The 21308-nt window shown below is 40.7% G+C and overlaps 1 protein-coding gene across 2 annotated transcripts in view; it reads left to right on the top strand.

Annotated features, from left to right (window-relative positions):
• The window catches only part of SH3GL1 (SH3 domain containing GRB2 like 1, endophilin A2), a 230479-nt gene that overhangs the window by 84105 nt on the left and 125066 nt on the right, over positions 1 to 21308 (top strand). For both annotated transcript variants that reach the window (XM_089687871.1, XM_089687872.1), the window contains 2 exons: positions 729 to 872; positions 7795 to 7928. In XM_089687871.1, the coding sequence (XP_089543997.1) occupies positions 729 to 872; positions 7795 to 7928 (278 nt within the window). The remainder of the gene's footprint in view (positions 1 to 728; positions 873 to 7794; positions 7929 to 21308) is intronic.

Raw genomic sequence — 21308 nt, 5'->3', positions numbered from 1 at the left:
CAACACATCCAATATCATCACACTGATTGGAGTCAAGGTTGGCTCACTCCTGGCTCCAATTAGCAATGGGAGAAGTCATTAAGCTAGGGCCTCACATACTTTTTCATCCCTGCACTGTGAATGTTTACATGTTATGTGCAATTAAACCATGGGAACATCTAATGTTTGTGTAGTATTATGTTCAGCAGACTGTGTTCTTCTATTGTGACTTAAATGACATTCAGAGCACATTTTATGCCCAATTCATGCAAAACTCCACGTAATCCCAAGGGGTTCACATACTTTTTCTTGCAACTGTATATGTGTGTGTGTGTGTGTGTGTGTGTATGTATATATATATGTGTGTGTGTGTGTGTGTGTGTGTGTGTGTACCAATGGGAGGAATCATTGAGTGCAGTGGGGGAGATTGCTACTTCCAATGTCAGTTTCTGAATCGACTTCAGTGGACAAATTATTTTCTGGGCAGTATTTGGGTAATTTAATTTTCTCAACAGGGATGCGTTAATGCAATATTCTGGAGGTTTTTTTCAAGCATGCAGTTGTAGTTTTGCTGTGCAGTTAAAAAGTTTCTAGCAGTGCAGGACTATGTTTGTAGGCTGGCTGTTTGATCCTTATGTTTTTGGGGTTTTTTTCTTAAAGTTTTTTTCTTTTTTTTTGTTATTTTAAATTCTGTTCTTTTTGTAATGCTCAAAACACTTATTTTTTTTCCCCCCCAAATCACTGATCAGCATCTCGTGCTAAGCTTTCTATGTTGAATACTGTATCTAAAATTCGAGGACAAGTGAAGAACCCAGGATACCCTCAACCCGAAGGTCTTTTGGGAGAATGTATGATTCGTTATGGAAAAGATCTTGGGGAAGATTCAAATTTTGGTAAGTAGTCTTAAAGGCAGAAAAATGTTTCCTTGATTCTAATAATTGTTAAAAAGAGTATGTGTCACCAGGGTTCAGGAAAAATAAACCTAGGAACCGAACCCATTTCACAATGATAATTCACCAAGAAAATGTAATGAACACTCAATCAGGTGTATCAAACGAGGTGGCCAAAAGAATCGCTGAGTGTCAGATATAAAATTGTGTATATATAAGTATTTAGAGCACCTTATTTTAAAGGACTTTAAAATTTGCATCCATTGCAATAAACCAAAATGATATGATTAGCTTAAATTTAAGCTGTCATTCATGTAGTAAAAAAACAAGTTAAACCTTTACTGTAGTATCACCCTATGTCTCCCTGTACTATGCACATCCTGTGGATTCTGTTTTTCACCAGTGGTTCTGCCTTACAGTTCTCCTAGATCAGTGATGGCAAACCTTTTTGAGTCCGAGTGCCCAAAACTGCAACACAAAACCAACTTTTTTATTTCAAAGTGCCAACACTGCAATTAACCACTTGCCTACTGGGCACTTCTACCCCCTTCCTGCCCAGATCAATTTTCCGCTTTCAATGCTGTTGCACTTGACAATGACAATTGTGTGGTCATGCAACACTCATTTTTTCACACAAATAGAGCTTTTTTTGGTAGTATTTAATCACCACTGGGTGTTTTATTTTTTGCACTATAAATGAAAAAAAGAGCAAAAAATTTAAAACATAAAAGGTTTTCTTTGCTTCTATTATAAAATTTTGCAAACAGGTATTATTTCTTCTTTGTTGTGCGTTGGTGAGGCTGCACTAATAGGCAACACTGATGGGCATTGACGAGGCGGCACAGATAGGTAGCACTGATGAGGCGGCACTGGTGGGCATTGATGAGGAGGCACTGATGATGCACTGATATGCAGAAATGATGTGCACTGATAAGCGGCACTGACTGATAGCACCAACTGGAGGCACTGCTGGGCGGCACTGCTGGGCGGCACTGCAAGCAGTTAATATCACCTCTGGCAGTGTCCAACCCAGCAGCTCATTCCCATCCACGCTGAACACATCGCCCCTGGCCCCGGAGCAGTGTGGGAGCCTCTTCCTCTCTTCCACGCCCATCCCCGGCTACATCACCCCTGGCGCCAGATCCGCATAGGAGCCATTTCCTCTCGTCCACACCCACCCTGGCCTCAGAGACATGTGGGAGATGTAGTTTGATGGGGGTCCAGTGTGGACGAGATCTGGATGGCCGGTCAGTGTGCGTGGTCTGTGTGCCCTCATCTTCCTCTTCTTCCTGGCGTGCCCACTGAGATGGCTCTGCGTGCCAGCTCTGGCACGCGTGCCAAAGGTTCGCCATCACTGTCCTAGATAATTATGGCAGAATATACCAAAGTACATGTGTGTATCTTAAATACACACAGGAAGGGACAATACAGAAAGATGTACAACCAGTTATCAATAATTTACCATAGTTGAGGTGACATTCACAGATTCACCACATTTGTGCACAAACATTATACGTCACTGTCCAGTTTGATTTTTCTATTTCATTCTGGTTTTGAATCCCATACAGATTTTGAAAACTCCTAAACTTCTAGGAATAGATCTGTTATTTTCTATGTTAACAAGAAAACTTGAAAAAAATTACACTTCATTACAATCACCAATAAGAACAATATAAAGATATCCATGTGCATATCTAGTGATCATTCACCATTGTCCTAACTTAAGCTGTTACTCTTAGCTTGGTCATAAGTCATGTAGACCTTTACTAGCTGAGCAACTAGTCCAAATGACTTCCATTAAAGAAACAGACACACAGTTTTATTTGTGGGTGGTGCTTAAATTGTATTCCATCCCTTCTTCCTTTTCCATTCCCAGTAAGCTGGAATAGAGCTCTAAACATTTAAATAATTATAATCATGTCTGCTTTTCAGAAATTTAAAGGGTGTCGACCACAATCAGCCAAAGGGTGTCAACCACAATCAGCCATGTTTTTCTTTGTTTCAAATGATCCTAGTGTTGCATATTAAAAAGTAACAATTTCACCAGGATTTTATTTTTGCAACATAATTAAACATTTCACTTTGTCTTGCCTATCACCCACATTTTAGCATCACGTGTTATACTAGTCATTTCACAGCTGGTCAAAAAAATACCTTGCTTCAGACAAACTTTCTATTAACCTCCCTGGCAGTATTCCCGAGTGTAGCTCAGGGTAAAGTTTCAGTACCACAAGCGGTAACCTCGAGCTACACTTGGGAATACCCTGCAGTGCTGCTCCGGGATCCCTTCTTCACTTACCTTGTCCTGCGCTCCCACGATGTCCCTCCTGCAGTGTTCCCTGTAATGTCCTCCGGCCGATGCCGGCATCTGTATTCTGGGTTCCGTCCCCTGCGGCGTTGGGACGTACGGGGGACGGAACGGTGGGAAATTTGAAAATGACAAAGTGACATTCACTAAATACACTAAAATAACATATATAAAACATTACTGTATCAAACCATTTCACATACATTTTGTCCCTAGTGCTTTGTCCTGTGCCCTGCCTAAATTTTTACTGTTCTTTCTGCCTGGAAACTGAGAAACATCCATGACGTCCAAAAAGCATCTCTTTTAGGTCAAAAACGGTTTTAGACCAGCTAGAGAACAGCGATAGTAAATTAGAACTACTTGCAGAATTGAGTGATAATGATTCATGGGGAAATTCGTCATCAGACACTGAAAAGGATTTTGCAACTTTGCTCAGTGATCTGCGAACTTGGCGCTATATTTCAAATTTCAGTGTTTTTGGTTTGATTATACTTTTGAATTAAATTTATTATTATTTTTTATGATTGTTTATTAAGTTTTATAATTTATGATTTCGTGTTTCAAATTTTAACATACACAGGATGTTTACTAGACTTTTGTTCAGACAGATTTCAGTGAGTTATTCCTAAAAATTACAGGCCTACAATAAAAAAAAACATATTTCCATGCAAAAAAATGTACCGCTTTGAGCACAGAAATATGGACATAATCAGACTGCTAGGGAGGTTAAGGGGGGTTGCTGGGGCTGCTGTGAACTTTCTCTCCCTTTTTACAAAGACACACAGGACAGGTAAGGGAGGGGTCAGCTACACACAGGCACAGACTGCAGCCCTTGTCCATCGAGGAGCAAGGGAGGGTGTCGCATACACACAGTCATCCCAAACCTGCAGCCATTTCTGCTTCAAACTGTTTTTTGCATTTAAACATACAAAGGCTCACAATTCTCATAACTTTCACCCTAGTTTCCATACTTAACCATTCTAATGTAAAACTTGCGTAAATCCTCAAATACAGTTGTGCTCAAAAGTTTATATACCCTGGCAGAAATTATGAACTTTTGGCATTGATATTGAAAATATGACTGATCATGCCAAATAATGCTCTTTTATTGAAGGATGATGATCATATAAAGCCATTTCTTATCAAATAGTTGTTTGGCTCCTTTTAAAATCATAATGATAACAGAAATCACCCAAATGGCCATGATCAAAAGTTTACATACCCTGGAATACTTGGCCTTGGTACAGGCACACAAGGTGACACACACGAGTTAAAATGCCAATTAGAGGTTTATGTCCCACGTCTGTGGCTTTTTAAATTGCAATTAGTGTCAGTGTATAACTAGCCAATGAGTTTGTTAGCTCTTACATGGAAGCACTGACTAGGCTAGATACTGAGCCATGGGGATCAGAAAAGAACTGTCAAAAGTCCTCTGTAACAAGGAATTGAACTTTATAAAGATGGAAAAGGACATAAAAAGATGTCCAAAGCCTTGAATAAGCCAATCCGTACTAAATAACCTATTAAGAAGTGGAAGGTTTGGGGATCTCTTGATGCCAAGGTCAGGTAGACAAAGAAAGATTGCAGCCATAACTGACAGAAGAATTATCTGGGATTCAAAGAAAAACCCACAGGCAACCTCAAAAGATATACAGGCTGCTCTGGAAAAAGACAGTGTGGTTGTTTTGAAGGAGTACAATATGGTGACACTTGAACAAAAATAAGCTGCACGGTCAAGGTGCCAGAAAGAAGTGTTTACTGCATCAATGACACAAAATTGCCCGGTTTGGCATGTCAAGGTGTTGTCAGGCATATTGTAACTGGGCTTTTTTGTGGCATTGGTGCAGTAAAAGCTTCTTTCTGTCACCTCGACCAAACAGCTAATTTCTGTTCAAGTATAATCACATTGTACTCCTTAAAAACAACCACACCATCTTTTTCCAGAGCAGCCTTTATTTCCTTTGAGGTTGCTTTTGGGTTTTTCTTTGAGTCCCGGACAATTCTTCTGTCAGTTATGGCTACACTCTTTCTTGGTCTTCCTGACCTTGGCTTGGTATCAAGAGATCCCCAAACTTTCCACTTCTTAATAGGTTATTTAATAGTACTGATTGGCTTATTCAAGGCTTTGGACATCTTTTTTATGTCCTTTTCCATCTTTATAAAGTTCCATTACCTTGTTGCGCAGGAGTTTTGACAGTTCTTTTCTGATCCCCATGGCTCAGTATCTAGCCTAGTCAGTGCTTCCACATAAGAGCTAACAAAGTCATTGACTATTTATACACTGCCACTAATTGCAATTTAAAAAGCCACAGATGTGGGACATTAACCTCTAATTGTCATTTTAACCCAAGTGTGTCACCTTGTGTTTCTGTACGAAAGGCCAAACATTTCAGGGTATGTAAACTTTTGATCAGGGCCATTTGGGTGATTTCTGTTCTTATTATGATTTAAAAAGGAGCCAAACAACTATTTGATAATAAATGGCTTCATATGATCATCATCCTTCAATAAAAGAGCATCTTTTGGCATGATCAGTCATATTTTCAATATCCATGCCAAAATTTCACAATTTCTGCCAGGGTATGCAAACTTTTGAGCACAACTGTATGAGTATTTTACACATCCGCAGTACTTGGCATTATCCATTCTATCTTAATTAAGGTAACATTGTCACATTTACCACAGACAAAACAACATTAATTACCATGTCCTCAACATTCACTAGCTACAAACAAAACACGTTGAGATTCAGACATACATACATCTCTTGCGTTACTACAGTACTCACAATCTGCATCTCACAACCATCAGCTCATTGTTTTCAAACCTAAAAAAAGCTAATTTCTCTGAAACTGGCCTATGGTCCAGAATCGAACGCTTTTACAATTGTCACAAATTGAAGATTTCTGACAATACAACCATTCCCTTGTACATCAGTCTCTCGCTCAATTTATCAAATCAAAACAATTCCTTTACCGATTGGTAAGGAATGCGAGCACATTGGGATTCTACCTAACACAGGAATGGGCTCGCACCTGGTCACCTACTAGCATCTCAATTAAACCACCTAAGTATCTGAAACATTTTCTATGCTTTTTGAATGTACTATGACTTACAAAACAAAAACACAACATTAAACCCAGCACAAACAATCTAGCACAATTCTGCATCATTTTACGTATGTTACATACAGATTGAGCCCCATTCTTCTGGTACCATGTGTTTTGTTAGGGTTCTGGGGTTGTATTAGATATGTGCAAAGAGAGATCACACAAATACTTATAAGTAAAACATTTATTACAAGTAATGACAGATACAGATAAAGAAAATATAACATGAACACTTAACTAAAGATGCTGTTTCCACCACGGGTCCCTCCATTATATGGCATGGCTGATGAGCAGAATAGATGCATGCTTAACACATGCTCTAGGTCAAGACAAATATTTCCAGTCTAGCTGTGTGTTATATACTGGACCTGTGTGTAAGCAATCGACAACCCCCCCCCCCCCACATGCAAACAAAAGGAGAGCAGTGGTCTGGCTTGGCTTGTCCAAATAGTCACATTCCTTTGTTGTTTAAGGTAATCAGACCTTGTCTTCTTATAGCCCTTTTACCAAGGCTTGGGGGAATTTTTAAACATTTGTGAGGCCAACATTACTAAGGAAATATGTAATTTGCAGTTTCCCAATCGGCTACAGAAAAGAATTCCAGTCCCCTCCTCTGAAGTGGTTCTAGTGAAACCTGCATCTGACACGGAGGCTTATGGATTTTATTTTGGCCTTCAAGGGTCTATTGGCACAGGGAATGATCTTTGCAGTTCTACATTGGCCCAAAGAAGACAGGGGTCCAATCTGCAGCCTGATATGCTATGATCACCTGCAGTTTCTGAAGTTTATGGTGGAGAAAAAACACTGACGGTCTGACTTTTTTTTTTTTTGGCCCATCTCCACCCCAAGAGTCTTTTAGAAAGGTGCTATCACTACTCCATCTGAAGGGGAACTCTATAGCTGTACTGTTCAAGGACTTGCTGCTACAGGCAGACTTAGCTCAGGAGCTGGAGGAGAATCTCCATGTGATCTTTCATTCTGAGAGTTTGACTGGCTCCTGAATGTCAAGAAATATCATCCGGTTGACTAAAGGTTGTGTCTCAGTGAACAATAGAGAAAATAGAATTTTTGTACTGGGTATAAGATTCTTTTCTCTGAGACCATGGAGAGACTTCCCCTCCCGCCACATTTGTTGTTGGACCTGTTGCCAGATTTATGGTTTCTTTGTACTGCTTGCTACTAACTGACTGGCATTTATGGGGTTTGTTTACTAGATGGAGATTATGCACCTAGTATCTTATTCCAGTATATGACAATTTATCCACTGGTTCTGGTTTATCTGTTAATAAAAGGCAATCATGTCTCATTAAACTAATAGGTGTTTTACAGTGAATACAAAAAGTGTATTTTTTGTTAAAAGTTCTGTAGGTTTCCTTGTAACACTGAAATTTTTGTTTTTCATCTTAGCACTGCATTTACAAAAAAACCCCGTGCTTTTTACTGTCTTTAAAATTTACTTGATACACAGAAGGAATGCCTGCCTTTTAAATTATAATTTTCTATTAAGGTGATGCATTGCTGGATGCTGGGGAGTCCATGAAGAGATTAGCAGAAGTAAAAGATTCTTTGGACATAGAAGTCAAACAGAATTTTCTAGATCCCCTTCAGAATCTGTGTGACAAGGACCTAAAGGAAATACAAGTAAGTTGATCAGCTTCCTTTCATTGTCATTAATATTATCTTTTGAGCATGTACACACGAGCCCTTAAAGTGTTACTAAACCCACAACCGTAAAATCCGTCTGTATATGTAGTGAAGCATGCTTGATATACTCACTATGGAACCTAAGGGGTTAATCCTCTGCATTGTGTAAAAAGGATGTGTGATCTTGGCTTCTCTGATCCTCCCCTTCTACTGTCTTCAATCCATTTGCTGATAGAGCACAGTCTTGGGGGCAAGCTGCACATGCTCAGTTTGGTGTGTATTGTTAAGAGTTTTTTTTTCTTCTGGGGAGGGTGCATGTGTTCAGCACAGGGCCAATCAGAGCTGTCCAGACAGAGGGTCTGGGGTGCTGCAGCCTCATAGGACAATCAGGGGAGATTGAAAACTACTCCTACAGGCTTTAACCAGTTCTCTGCTGGATAATGATAAAAGTCACAAGACTGCTGTAATTGCTGATGAGAAAAAGTATTTAGCAGTTAATATTTACTAAAATATTTGCGTTTTCATGTTCCGTGTACTGTGGCAGACCAGATATAGTGAATGCAGGGTCATGGAATTAGTAACACATTAATGCACCCATCTGGAGTCGTTTACACAGGTTCCTACATCATTGCTCTCAATTGGGGAAGCCTTTTTTGACAGCCATTAAAATGTGTTGAAGTAAGCTTGCTTTTAAGGTCTGGGGATATTGGTTTAGTTCTCAACAGAGGCATTTTATATGCATAGTTTTTCAGGGTGTTGTTGAGATGGTTTTTCCCTACAACACAAATATATACTGGAGAACAAGAATTGTGTTCAGAAGGGAGTACGACACCACATCCCTAAATTAGAAAATATGCCAAGAGAATAAAAGAAATAATAGAGAGAAAATAATGAGGAGAAAAAAACTCCTCACATGAAAAGAAAAATACTGGGATTTTTAAGGTGCCCAAAAAAAAAAAAAAGAATATATATATATATATATATATATATATATATATAAAATACAACAATGAAAGCTAAAATGTTAAAATATTTATTATCAAATCACTTTAACCACCTTCCGCCCGCCATATAGTACAATGACGGGCGCAAGGTGGTTCTCTCGTTCTGATAGGACGTCATATGACGTCCTTCCATTCTCACCAGGGAGCACGCAGCGTGGCGGACACAGCAGATCACGGAAAGAGCCGAAGATGTCGGCTCGGTCATGTGATCAGCTGTGTCCAATCACAGCTGATCACATGTAAACACGGAAATGCCGGTTCTCTGCATTTCTCTCCTCTCGAGCTGTCACGCTGACAGCTCGAGAGGTGAGGAGAGCCGGTAATCGGCTTTCCGCGGAGGGGACATGTACACTTATCATCAGGGCCCTGATGATCAGTGTGACCTGATGATCAGTGTAGCCCCAGCAGTGCCACCTGTCAGTGTCCGTCAGTGCTCATCAGTGCCAGTGCCTGTGCCCATCAGTGCCACATATCAGTGCATACCAGTACACATCAATGCCACATATCAGTGCCCATCTGAGCTGCCTTTCAATGTCACCCATCAGTGCCAGTCAGTGTCACCTATAAATGCCTATCAGTGCCGCCTAACCGTGCCGGTCAGTGCCGCCTATCAGTGTCATGTATCAGTGCTGCCTTTCAGTGCCCATCAGCGATGCCTGTCAATGTCCATCAGTGCAACCTACCAGTGCCTCCTCATCAGTGCCACGTATCAGTGTCTGTCAGTGCCCATCACTGCAGCCTCATTAGCGCACATCAGTGAAGGAGAAAAATCACTTATTTACAAAATTGTATACCAAAAACTAAGAAACTTGTTTTTTTTTTAAATTTTCAGTTTTTTGGTTTGTTTAAGAAAAAATAAAAATCCCAGAGGTGATTAAATACCACCAAAAGAAAGCTCTATCTGTCTCAAAAAAATTATAAAAATTTCATATGGGTACAGTGTTGCATGACCGCGCAATTGTCATTCAAAGTGTGACAGCGCTGAAAGCTGGAAATTGGCCTAGGCAGGAAAGGGGTATAAGTGCCCTGTAGGCTAGTGGTTAAAAAATACTTTGAGATATATCAAAATTCATGATGATACGTGTTCAAAAATATATCCGGTGCAATATTTCTCTCAACATGTTTCGCCTTTTCAGGCTTCTTCAGGAGATATTAAATATGACACCTATAATAGTGGATTGATAGTTATACAATATAATAAGGTTAAATACCTGCAATACATAACTCAAAAACAAGAAGCAATACAAATTTCATTGTACAGACATTTCAAAGATTGAGAGTTAATGGAGGGCAACTCATGAAATTGTTCATACTGGCTCAAATAGACAAGTAGTATAAAGAAAGATTGATTGTAGTACAATTAAGTAGGGCAAAAAATCCTCAAATAAGCCCGGACAGGCTGGTGCCTCAGACAACTAGTGGAGGGGCACAATCAAGCTAAACATAAGAGCAAAAAACAGTTTGCAAACAAATGCTCAGAAAGCTTAAATCCCCAATATACCTATGAAAAGGATGACATACCCACCACTAGTTGAGCACTCAGTATACAGCAATTAACATCATGTTTGATAGTGTTACATCGGAGAAAACAAAAAGTCTTCTTGGTCCTAATTGGACACTAGAATAAAATATAAGATATATTACAAAGGGAAACAAATGTTATTCCTAGTAGTCAAATGAATGAATTTGTATACCCCCGAGCTTCAAAATAAATCAAAGAAAAACGTTTCACCAAGAAAGTACCAACGCCACAACTCCACCTCCCTATCAACCAGCGAAGCCTAGGAGCCATTTGAACTCCTTTTATATATGGGCCACTCCCATCGCTGATCGGCGTCAATGACGTTTCAACGCAGCACACATGTATGGTGTCACTTCTGCCCACAACAACGCCAACCTACATGGCTGCACTGCAAGAACAGACCACCTCAATCAAGGATGGAACAAACACAGCGCTGCCTAACTACATAAAAGGAAAATCAACCACAAACACAATAATTGCCAAACATTGGCTTATATCCACTAAGAATCATAATATAATGGCAACACCGTCTAAAGAATAAATGCTATATGATGAATTGCAGTGCTAATAAATACCAATACATTTGATGTTGAAAATAAAGGATGGAAGAAACCTCCCATAAACCATCCGTGCACCACACGTCCAGGCTAAAAAGGGATTAAGAAATAATAAGACACTGATTATGTTTGATATAAGGTAATTGAATTAGAACAAGGTGCCCTCCAAAAAGTTATATACGCTTTATGAAACAAGTAGTATTTACCCTCATTTATTTAAAATAAATACATAGAAACAGTAATCGATGGCTAGACTCAGGATCATACTACTAAAAAGGCTTGAAACTGATAGCAATTTAAACCTAGAAATTTGGTAGCTTGCAGGGTGAAAATCCACTTAGTTTCGTACTACAATAAAAGGTGGTCTACACCCCCACCTCTCCCATGGATGGAGATGTGCTCCAAAGCAAAAAGGTGTATTTTTGAAAGATCCAGACCTTTTGTGATACAGGCCTATATGTCTGCTAATAGGGGTTTCCGGTCTTTTTTCATGCTCCGATCTCCTCCTCATCCAGAGTGGATGGTATCAATTCTATATATGGGCAAAATAAAACTGCCACAAAGTGTGATACCGTAAAACACATTTATTGCCATAAAACAGCCCCCTTAAGAAAAACTAACACTGAGTAAAAAGGTAATGCACATTGTAGGTAAACCTTCCAATAAAATGGCCGCCGCTCACTGCAGCTAGTGATGGTCTTACCGCATACTGGTAACTGTATGATCTCACAACAGCGATCGCGTGTTCTCACCACATGGTCCCGACATGTGCGCTGACGTCACAGATGGTCACGAGCTGACGCGTTTCGTCATTCCGACTTCCTTTGAGGGTGTGGCCATAAGTGAGAATGGGTGGCCTTATATAAGGCCACTCCTTAAACTATTGGTTAGATAATTCAACTCCTGACTGCCATCTTGTGGATATTTTCAAGATGACATAGATAAAATAGATGAATTGACAATGAACTTTATGGGCATTATAAATTCCCCCTGTACATATCAAATACATTGCATCAGATTTAAATTTAAAAGATAATAAATAATGAACAAATTTAAATCAGGACTGGTATACTAATTAATAATCAAATCAATAATCACTACTAAAACAGTTAATATCTAAATCTACGGCAACCAGCCATGATCCTTCTGGGACATGCATATTATCTATGGTTTTTAACAGGTCAATCGTGTCCTTAACATAAGACGTTAAGGAGATAACATGTGGATGCAAATGCTCATCAATCAATTGACTAGCCTTCCCTGTAAGGCAACCTCTGCCAGATACTATTGGGCGGCCTGGAGGTGTTTGAACGTTTTGAACGTTTTGAACGTGAAATTTGGGTAATGCATATAAGGTGGGAGTTTTGGGATTCTTGACACTTAAAAAATGTAAGTGTATTCTTATCTATAATGCCCTGACGGTAGGCTCCATTGATGATGGTTCTATATTCAATAACCGTAGAAATTACTCGATTAGAGGGTATTGGTTTATACTATGCTCGGTTACTCAAAATATTCATTACCATATGTTCATATTGGTCAAAATCCATCACTACAATATTCCCCCCTTGTCTGAGGGCTTGATGACAAATCAATCATTGTTTGAGAGAGATTAAGGCTCGTTGCTGAAAAGGTATTCAATTAGATGTAGACATTTCTCCCCAAGAAGTATCCCAAATACCTCTACACAGGCCCAAATGTTAGGATTAGCTTGTAATAAAGGAAAGGAGCAGGACTTGGGTTTATAACACAGTGGGGGGGGGGGGCAGAGGGTAAAACATCTGAGTCCTGCTCATTGGTAGCATCATTCCCCTCCTCCCATAGTTCCATAAGATCACTCAGTGATTTCATGTCTTGGATTTGGATTTTTTTTTTTAACGTGATTTGATAATAAATATTGGAACATTTTAGCTTTCATTGTTGTATATATATTTTTTGGCACCTTAAAAATCCCAGTATTTTTCTTTTCATTTGAGGAGTTTTTTCTCTTCATTCTTTTCTTTCTCTCTATTTTTTCTTTTCTGCTCTTGGCATATTTGCAAATATATACTGGTAAGTGGCATCAGAGAATGTGTGTTTGTATGTGATAAGATCATATGTCACTGCTAGGGTCTTATGGCTGTAAGGTTCTTCCATGGCAGAAACTGATGTGAATGGATTGTGTATTTTGTAATGTGTGCAAAATATGTCAGCACCACATAATCGCTGGAAAAATATCAAATGCGCTGTGCAGCAAACCAGTCAAACTAACATCACATTTCAGCTCATACATGCTAATTGCATTTGTGTATAGGTCATTTTTTTATCACTGATATTACAAGAGAACCTCCCATGGTATTACTATTAATAAACGCACTTGCAAAATATCTGTACGTGAATGTGTATGACAGTTGGAAATGCTAATTGCTGCCCTCAAGAGTAGCCCTGAAAGTTCAGATCCTCTCCTGAATATTGTATTGGGCAATGAACTGTGGAAGGGCTCAGTTACTTCCCCATCTTCTTTGATTACCACCCTTATAGAGGCTATTCAGAAGGTATGGTGTGGTGGAACTTTTATTCTTCATTATGCATTTTTAGCACCTTTCACATGGAATGCATATGTATTCCATGTGAAAGGTGCTAAAAATGCATAACAAAGAATACAAGTTCCACCACACCATACCTTCAGAATATTTATCCGGTCCCTCTCAGGATAGAGACTATTCTATTTAGCTCATTTGTTGTTTGTCCCAAGGGATCCTTATTAAACTGTATCTGGATTCTCACCTGCTGAATTGTCCCTTCTGGGGTCAAGACTTGTTATGATCCGCCAGGTGGTGCCTCAGGCTGCCAACTGACAGACCTACTCAGAGCGTGGGGTCTAAGCCCGGGCTGTGCTTTCACCAGAGCTTCTGATGGTGGGGATGGACTTGAAACAGTCCCGGGCCAGGTCACGACCTCCGAGCAGGCCCACCAGTGGCTGAGGAGACCCTTGGGGACAGGTACCGGGAGAGCCAGATATGAAGAGGATGGCGGCCCCAGCAGGGTAGTAACGGATCGTGGCCCGTGAGGGTAAGCGGGGTACAGAATCGGTAGGCGAGAGTAGTCGGGTCACACGCAGGGTCAGCAGGGAAGTCAATCCGTAGAATGGTCAGGGCAATCCGGGTCAAACGCAGGAGCAGGCAGAATAGTCAGGACAATCCGGGTCAAACGCAGGAGCAGGCAGAGTAGTCAGGACAATCCGGGTCAAACGCAGGAGCAGGCAGAATAGTCAGGGTCAATCAGGGTCACAGGATAGGTGCAGGAACTCAGGATCACAGAAGACCTTGCGGCAATCTGTGACAGTGCAGGGCATCTTTAAATAGTGCGCCCTGCACTGTCATTGGCCGGCTAGGACGCGCCCCCGGCTGTCATTGGACGCCTGAGGCGCGCCCGCGGCTCCTACTGCGCATGCGCGGCGTCCTGTCAGCCGCGGCTCGCCTGGACCTAGTGCCCGTGTCCCGGCGCGATCCGCCGCCACTGCGCATGCGCGAGGGACGGAGCCGCGGTCCCTGACAAGACTACAGCTCTTCAGTAGTCTACTGAGCAGCAGCCCAAGATATTTAAGCATCTTTGGTTAAGGGACAAGGTGCAGGATGTTCTGGCATAGCTTTCTCCCATCAAGATGAGTAAGATTGTATTTGTAATGCAGTAGCAGGTGAAAGTTATGCTTTTTCATCACTGCAAAGGCTCAAACATGTCATGGGTGGGAGTGATGTCACTGTTGTCATGTTGAGGTCAGTGGGAGGAGCAGCCATTGGGCACTGCAGGGAACCAGGAAGAAAAACATCAACACTCCTGGAAGAAGACATCAGAGAATGGAGCAGTGCTCAGGCATCAGGAGCACTAAGATTTCATTCTGTTGATAATAGTTACCAATTCTCTCAAAATAAGTTCAATACTGTCTCTGTATAACCGAACATTAGACGTCATATTTATCAACTTCTTCCTGTGAATCCAATCTTCCTATGTATTGATCTCCAAAGAAATAAATATAGTGTAGTATGCTCAATACACCATGCCTCAAATCCTGTCCAATGTGCTCACATTTACAATAAATAACCATATGTGTATTTGTTCACCAGTGTTGTTCTTTATCTACCCTTACCCTTTACATACTTGGTGTATATACAATCAGTTATTCACTTCAACTCTTTGTCTCCTTTTGTCTGGTACTTCAATAAACATCTCACATGAAGCTCCACATGGTTTTACACAAAATACCAATATAATGCAATACTGTTTTTAAAAATCTCTCTCAGATAAAAAAACACTCACGTTATCATATATTAACTCTGCATTTCCCATTAACACCCATAGAAGGATCCACCAAGTGTATCATCTCTCTAAAGATATCCAAGATCCTTACTGAACTTCCAATAAACTGTGCTTTCAGTAAACCATTCCACCTTCTTAAAAACCAATGGAGAACCACCTGTTCTACCCTCGATAAACTAATGGCCTAGGGTTGAGCTGCTTCTGTCACCTAACTATACACCTGTATAGAGCACTGGTACAACAAACAAAATGGTGCTGCGCTCCCACACTATACTTATATTTACTGATTATTCCAAAATATGGTTAATATCGATCCCCTTATATATTCTACAGTGCAAGATGATGAAAATCAATACCGTGCAGTCATATACAATGATATACCATATATAATAATCAAAAAATTTGAAAAAAAGTGAAACGAGAAAATACACAAACACCCTTGTGTCCCTAAACAAGGAGAAATAACAAATATCACTGAACCCCACGTGATAAACACTTGGCATAAATGAATGCCCAAAAGGTGCAGTGAAACAATGACTGACAAATTACACTATTGTGGCTATATAAACTGAACAATAAGACAGTCGGGATAAATTAACCTGACTAAAGACAATGTTCAAGGACTATTAAAATCCTTCCACGTAAACGTGCAACCAACACGTGACAAGTGCCCACATATAAAAGTGTATATATATGTACAGGTGAAACTCGAAAAATTAGAATATCGTGCAAAAGTTCTTTTATTTCAGTAATGCAACTTAAAAGGTGAAACTAATATGAGATAGACTCATTACATGCAAAGCAAGATAGTTCAAGCTGTGATTTGTCATAATTGTGATAATTATGGCTTACAGCTTATGAAAACCCCAAATCCACAATCTCAGAAAATAAGAATATTACATGCAATCAATAAAACAAGGATTGTACATGGAACAATATCGGACCTCTGAAAAGTATAAGCATGCATATGTACTCAGTACTTGGTTTGGGCTCCTTTTGCAGCAATGACTGCCTCATTGCGGTGTGGCATGGAAGCTATCAGCCTGTGGCACTGCTGAGGTGTTATGGAAGACCAGGATGCTTCAGTAGTGGCTTTCGGTTCTTCTGCATTGTTCAGTCTCATGTCTCTCATCTTTCTCTTGGCAATGCCCCATAGATTCTCTGGGGTTCAGGGCAGACAAGTTTGCTGGCCAATCAAGCACAGTAATCCCACGGTCATTGAACCAGGTTTTGGTACTTTTGGCAGTGGGCAGGTGCCAAGTCCTGCTGGAAAATTAAGTCAGCATCCCCATAAAGCTCGTCTGCGGAAGGAAGCATGAAGTGCTCCAAAATCTCCTGGTAGACGGCTGCGTGGACCCTGGACTAAAGCACAGTGGACCAACACCAGCAGATGACATGGCTCCCCAAATCAACACAGACTGTTGAAACTTCACACTGGACTTCAAGCATCTTGCAGTGTGTGCCTCTCCATTCTTCCCACATACTCTGGGTCCTTGGTTTCCAAATGAGATGCAAAAGTTGCTCTCATCAGAAAAGATGAGAACCCATTGCAGGTGTTATGGCTTAATTAGCTGATTAGAGTGGGACACTTTGAGCCTAGAATATTGCACCTTTTCACAATATTCTAATTTTCTGAGATTGTGGTTTTGGGGTTTTCATGAGCTGTAAACCATAATCATCACAATTATGACAAATCACGGCCTGAACTATCTTACTTTGCATGTAATGAGTCTGTCTCATATATTAGTTTCACCTTTTAAGTAGCATTACTGAAATAAATGAACTTTTGCATGATATTCTAATTTTTCGAGTTTCACCTGTGTGTGTATATATATATATATACCATGTGGAAGCATGTGGAGAAAGGTGGATCCAGAACGGAAGTGGGGAAGAGTGACAGGGAGGCTACTGAAGGAATTGAAATATTTCCATGGTATGAGGCGGCTGAGTTTTATTATACCATATGAAAACTACCCAGATACCAGGATTTTTTTGTTTCACTTTTTTTTTTAATTTTTTGATTATTATATATGGTATATCATTGTATATGATTGCACGGTATTGATAAGTATTGATTTTCATCATCTTACACAGTAGAATATGTAAGGGGATAATCATTAACCCTATTTTGGAATAAACAGTATATATAAGTATAGTGTGGGAGCACAGCACCATTTTATTTGTCATTCCATCTTCTTCCTGCTCTTTACTAGTGTGACTTGTACAAATAGTCCCCAAAAGATAAAAACCCAGTATAGTGTGAAATTGCTTGCAAGCAACACTTGAAAATAAACCTAAAGCCACTCTCAATTCCATACCTCGAAAACGGTTCATATCCCCTTAAATGATCCAGATCCCCCGCATGCCAGTGTTTTAATAGCGTCACTCCAAGCTCTGTACCAGATCAGTGCCTTTCAAATGACTTTCCACCAAACTCTTTCAGCAGTCCCCCTCTTAACGCCAGTTTCTCTCCAGGGTTCCGATGAAAGAGAGATCATACAGAGGCCATAGTATGGTAAATCCTTATAAAACTATATATTTTAATAAAATCTATGCACTTATAAACATTCAGTGTAAAAAAAAGAAAAAAGCCTGTAACCACTTCCATAATGACCACCACGGCACTTCCAGCGTACGCAATTGCTTCCTTTCCGGCGTCTGACGTTGCGTCTGACTGGTTTTGTCATCAAGACTTCTTCCCAGGATGTCACATTGAATATCTGTAAGTATGGGGCATGGTGGTGATCAAGATGCCTGTAAGAGGTATGGCGGTGATTAGGGTGCTGGTTTGGTGTATGGTAGTGATCAGGATGCTGGTATGGTGTATGGAAGAGATCAGGGTGCTGGTATGGCATATGGCAGTAATTAAGACATTGGTATGCTGTATGGGGATGTTTCTGTGCACACTGGAACAGGTGACAGAGGTTGGCATGTTTTATTGTGTATATACTGGGGCAGTGATCAGGAACATTGGAGTGGCTGGAACAGCAGTCTGTGAGTGTACAAGCAGCCTCACAGGCTGCTATACACTCACACACTGCAGGATCACTTCTCTCTGTTCTCACACTGAGAGCAGAGAGAAGAGATCTTTACTTTCACTTTCCATTGTTTTCTCTGGTATGGTAAAACACCATATGATTGCCCGGACACGGTGGTAATGTGATCAGCTGTGTGCAGATGACACACTGATCGCCTGGCTCTGGGGTACACACTCTGTGAGCCATGCAGGAGCTGTCGATGCAGGCTGATGTACAGGTACGTTAGCCCGCATAGGCAAAGCTTCCTGTCTGCCATCTATGTACAGTGGGCGGACAGGAAGAGATTAATACCCATAGAAGGATCCACCAAGTGTATCACCTCGCCAAAGATGCTCCTTGCCGAACTTCCAATAAACTGTGCTTTTATTAAACCATTCCACCTTCTTCCTGCTCTTTACCAGCGTCATTTGTGCAAATGGTCCCCATAAGATAAAAATTTATATAGTGTTATATTTATTATACAGTATTTATATAGTGATAGTGGTACGGGAGGAAAAGCTGTGGGAGATGGAGAGGTGGGAAGAGTGGAGGAGATCGGCAGTTAACAGAGGGTGGGGTAGACTTCCCTGAAGAGGTGGGTTTTTAGGGTGCGCCTAAAGGAGAGGAGAGTGGGTGATAGTCTGATGGATTGAGGTAGGGAGTTCCAGAGGATGGGTGATGCCCTGGAGAAGTCCTGGAGGTGGGCATGGGAGGAGGAGATCCGGGAACTAGAGAGAAGGAGGTCTTGTGAAGATCGGAGAGTGTGTTTTGAGTGGTATTTGGATATTAGGACAGCTTTGTACGTCAGTGTTAGCAGTTTGAATTTGATCGGTTGGGCAATCGGAAGCCAGTGGAGGGATTGGCAGAGGGGGGTGGCGGAAACGGAGCGGTTGGTAAGTTGGATGAGTCTGGCCGCCGTATTCAGGATCGACTGAAGTGGGGATAGCCTGTGGTGAGGCAGGCCAGTGAGGAGGGAGTTGCAGTAATCGAGTCGTGATATGATGAGGGAGTAGATGAGTTGCTTAGTAGTTTCTGGGGTTAGGAATGGGCGTATTTTGGCGATGTTGCGGAGGTGGAGTCTGCATGAGTTTGTTAGCGATTGGACTTGGGGCTGGAAGGATAGATTGGAGTCTAGTATGACACCAAGTACTCTGGCTTGTGTGGTGGGCTTGATGGTGGCATGGTTGGACGTGATGGAGAAGTCAGTGGGGAGGCGTGGACTGGGGGGAAGACTAGGAGCTCAGTTTTGGAGAGGTTCAGTTTAAGGAAGTGGAGCGACATCCAATCTGATATGTCGTTCAGTAGGCTGGTGATTCGAGTGGAGACTGAAGGGGTGAGGCGAGGGGTTTGGATTTGCTTTGGGTTTGGGTTTGATATGGATTATAAATAGCATTTGAAAATTAAACTTAAAACTTCTCACATTTCCATACCACCAAAATAGTGCATATCCCTTAAAATGATCCAGATCCACTGCATGCATGAGGTGATACACTTGGTCGATCCTTTCATGGGTATTAATGGGGAAATGCACAGTTAATATTACGTGAGTGGCTTTCTATCTGTGAGAGATTTTTAGAAAATAATATTGCACTTTATTGGTATTTTGTGTAAAACAGTGTGGATCTTCATGTGAGACGATCACTGAACAAGGAGACACAGAGTTGAAGTGAATCTGAGAATAACTGATCTGGATATACACCAAGTATATGAAGGGTAAGGGTAGATAAAGAACAACACTGGTGAACAAGTACACATATGGTTACTTCTTATAAATGTGAGCACATGGAGAGGATAGGATTTGAGGCATGGTGTATTGAGCATACTATACTATATTTCTTTTTTTTTGGAGATCAATGCATAAGAAGATTGGATTCACAGGAAGAAGTTGGATATATGACATCTGATCTTCGGTTATACAGAGACAATGTTGAACTCATTTTGAGAGCTATGGTCACTTCTATCATTACCATCTCTTTCTGTGAGGGGAACAGATTGACGCCAGCTGCTAAGGGAAGGATCATTGTTTGTTTTGTAGTGGTGCACCAAAATGAAAGTTCTGGTACTAAAACTGAAAATTCAGGATGCACTTGACCGAAAACCGAAACGGACCGTTTTAAAGGTTTTTTTTTTTTTAAATTCCATTATATGTGGCTGGCAATTTTGCATTGAAGTCACTAGGGGGCATTTTTGCATGAAAGCCTGAGACGTGACTTTGCATGCATCAGCACCTTTTCTCCTAGTGGAAAAATGCCAATTTAACACAATGTTTTGGTCGCTGATGTATTGGTGCATCCCTAATATTTTGTTTGTGTTGAAAAAGAGGGGTCCAAGTGCACTGTTTAAAAATATTCAAGATTTAATTCTAATATTTTATAAATGGACCCTTTGTTGCATATATTTATTTACTGACAAAGTTGCTGTAAGCATTTCAAAGATTTTAGAAGAGGGAATTATAGAGAAGAGATATCAGAGTCTCTTTCAATGTTTGAAATTGATATCCACGTTCCAGTGGATTCCTCTGCTGAGTCTACTGTACTAAGATGACAGCTAAGACAGTGGCTCTGTCTAATGCAGCCCATAGCATGTTTTGATTAATGCCCTAAAATGAACACATAGGAGAGAAGATTCAATGTGTGCCAAAGGAAAAAGAGATTTCCTCTTTAACTCCCAGTGCCGCAGTTACGACTTCTAAGCCCCAACAACAGCAAAGACTGGGGCATTCCTATGGGTCATCTAGCTGTGTTTGCAGAGGAGTAGACATGTTTCACCATCCGACTGCTTCCACCTGACAGGCAGGAGTCTGCCTGTCAGTTTTAGACACAATTCTGGTGGCTGCAGCCACTGGATTGTGTATAAAACCTCTTACTGGCAGGACAGTGTGTCAAACAGACCTGGCAGCAAAAGGGTTAATTTACAGACCACAAATTCTTAGCTGTGATGGCTAGATTAGTTTTCTTTTTTAGGCTTTCTTTCTTTTATTT

Source organism: Staurois parvus, unplaced genomic scaffold, assembly GCF_062004578.1.
Source record: "Staurois parvus isolate SC_StPar_1 unplaced genomic scaffold, SC_StPar_1.0 ptg000439l, whole genome shotgun sequence".
Lineage (NCBI taxonomy): Eukaryota > Metazoa > Chordata > Amphibia > Anura > Ranidae > Staurois > Staurois parvus.
The sequence above is the reverse complement of the archived record's forward strand: the minus strand, read 5'-3'. Positions and strand labels throughout refer to the sequence as shown.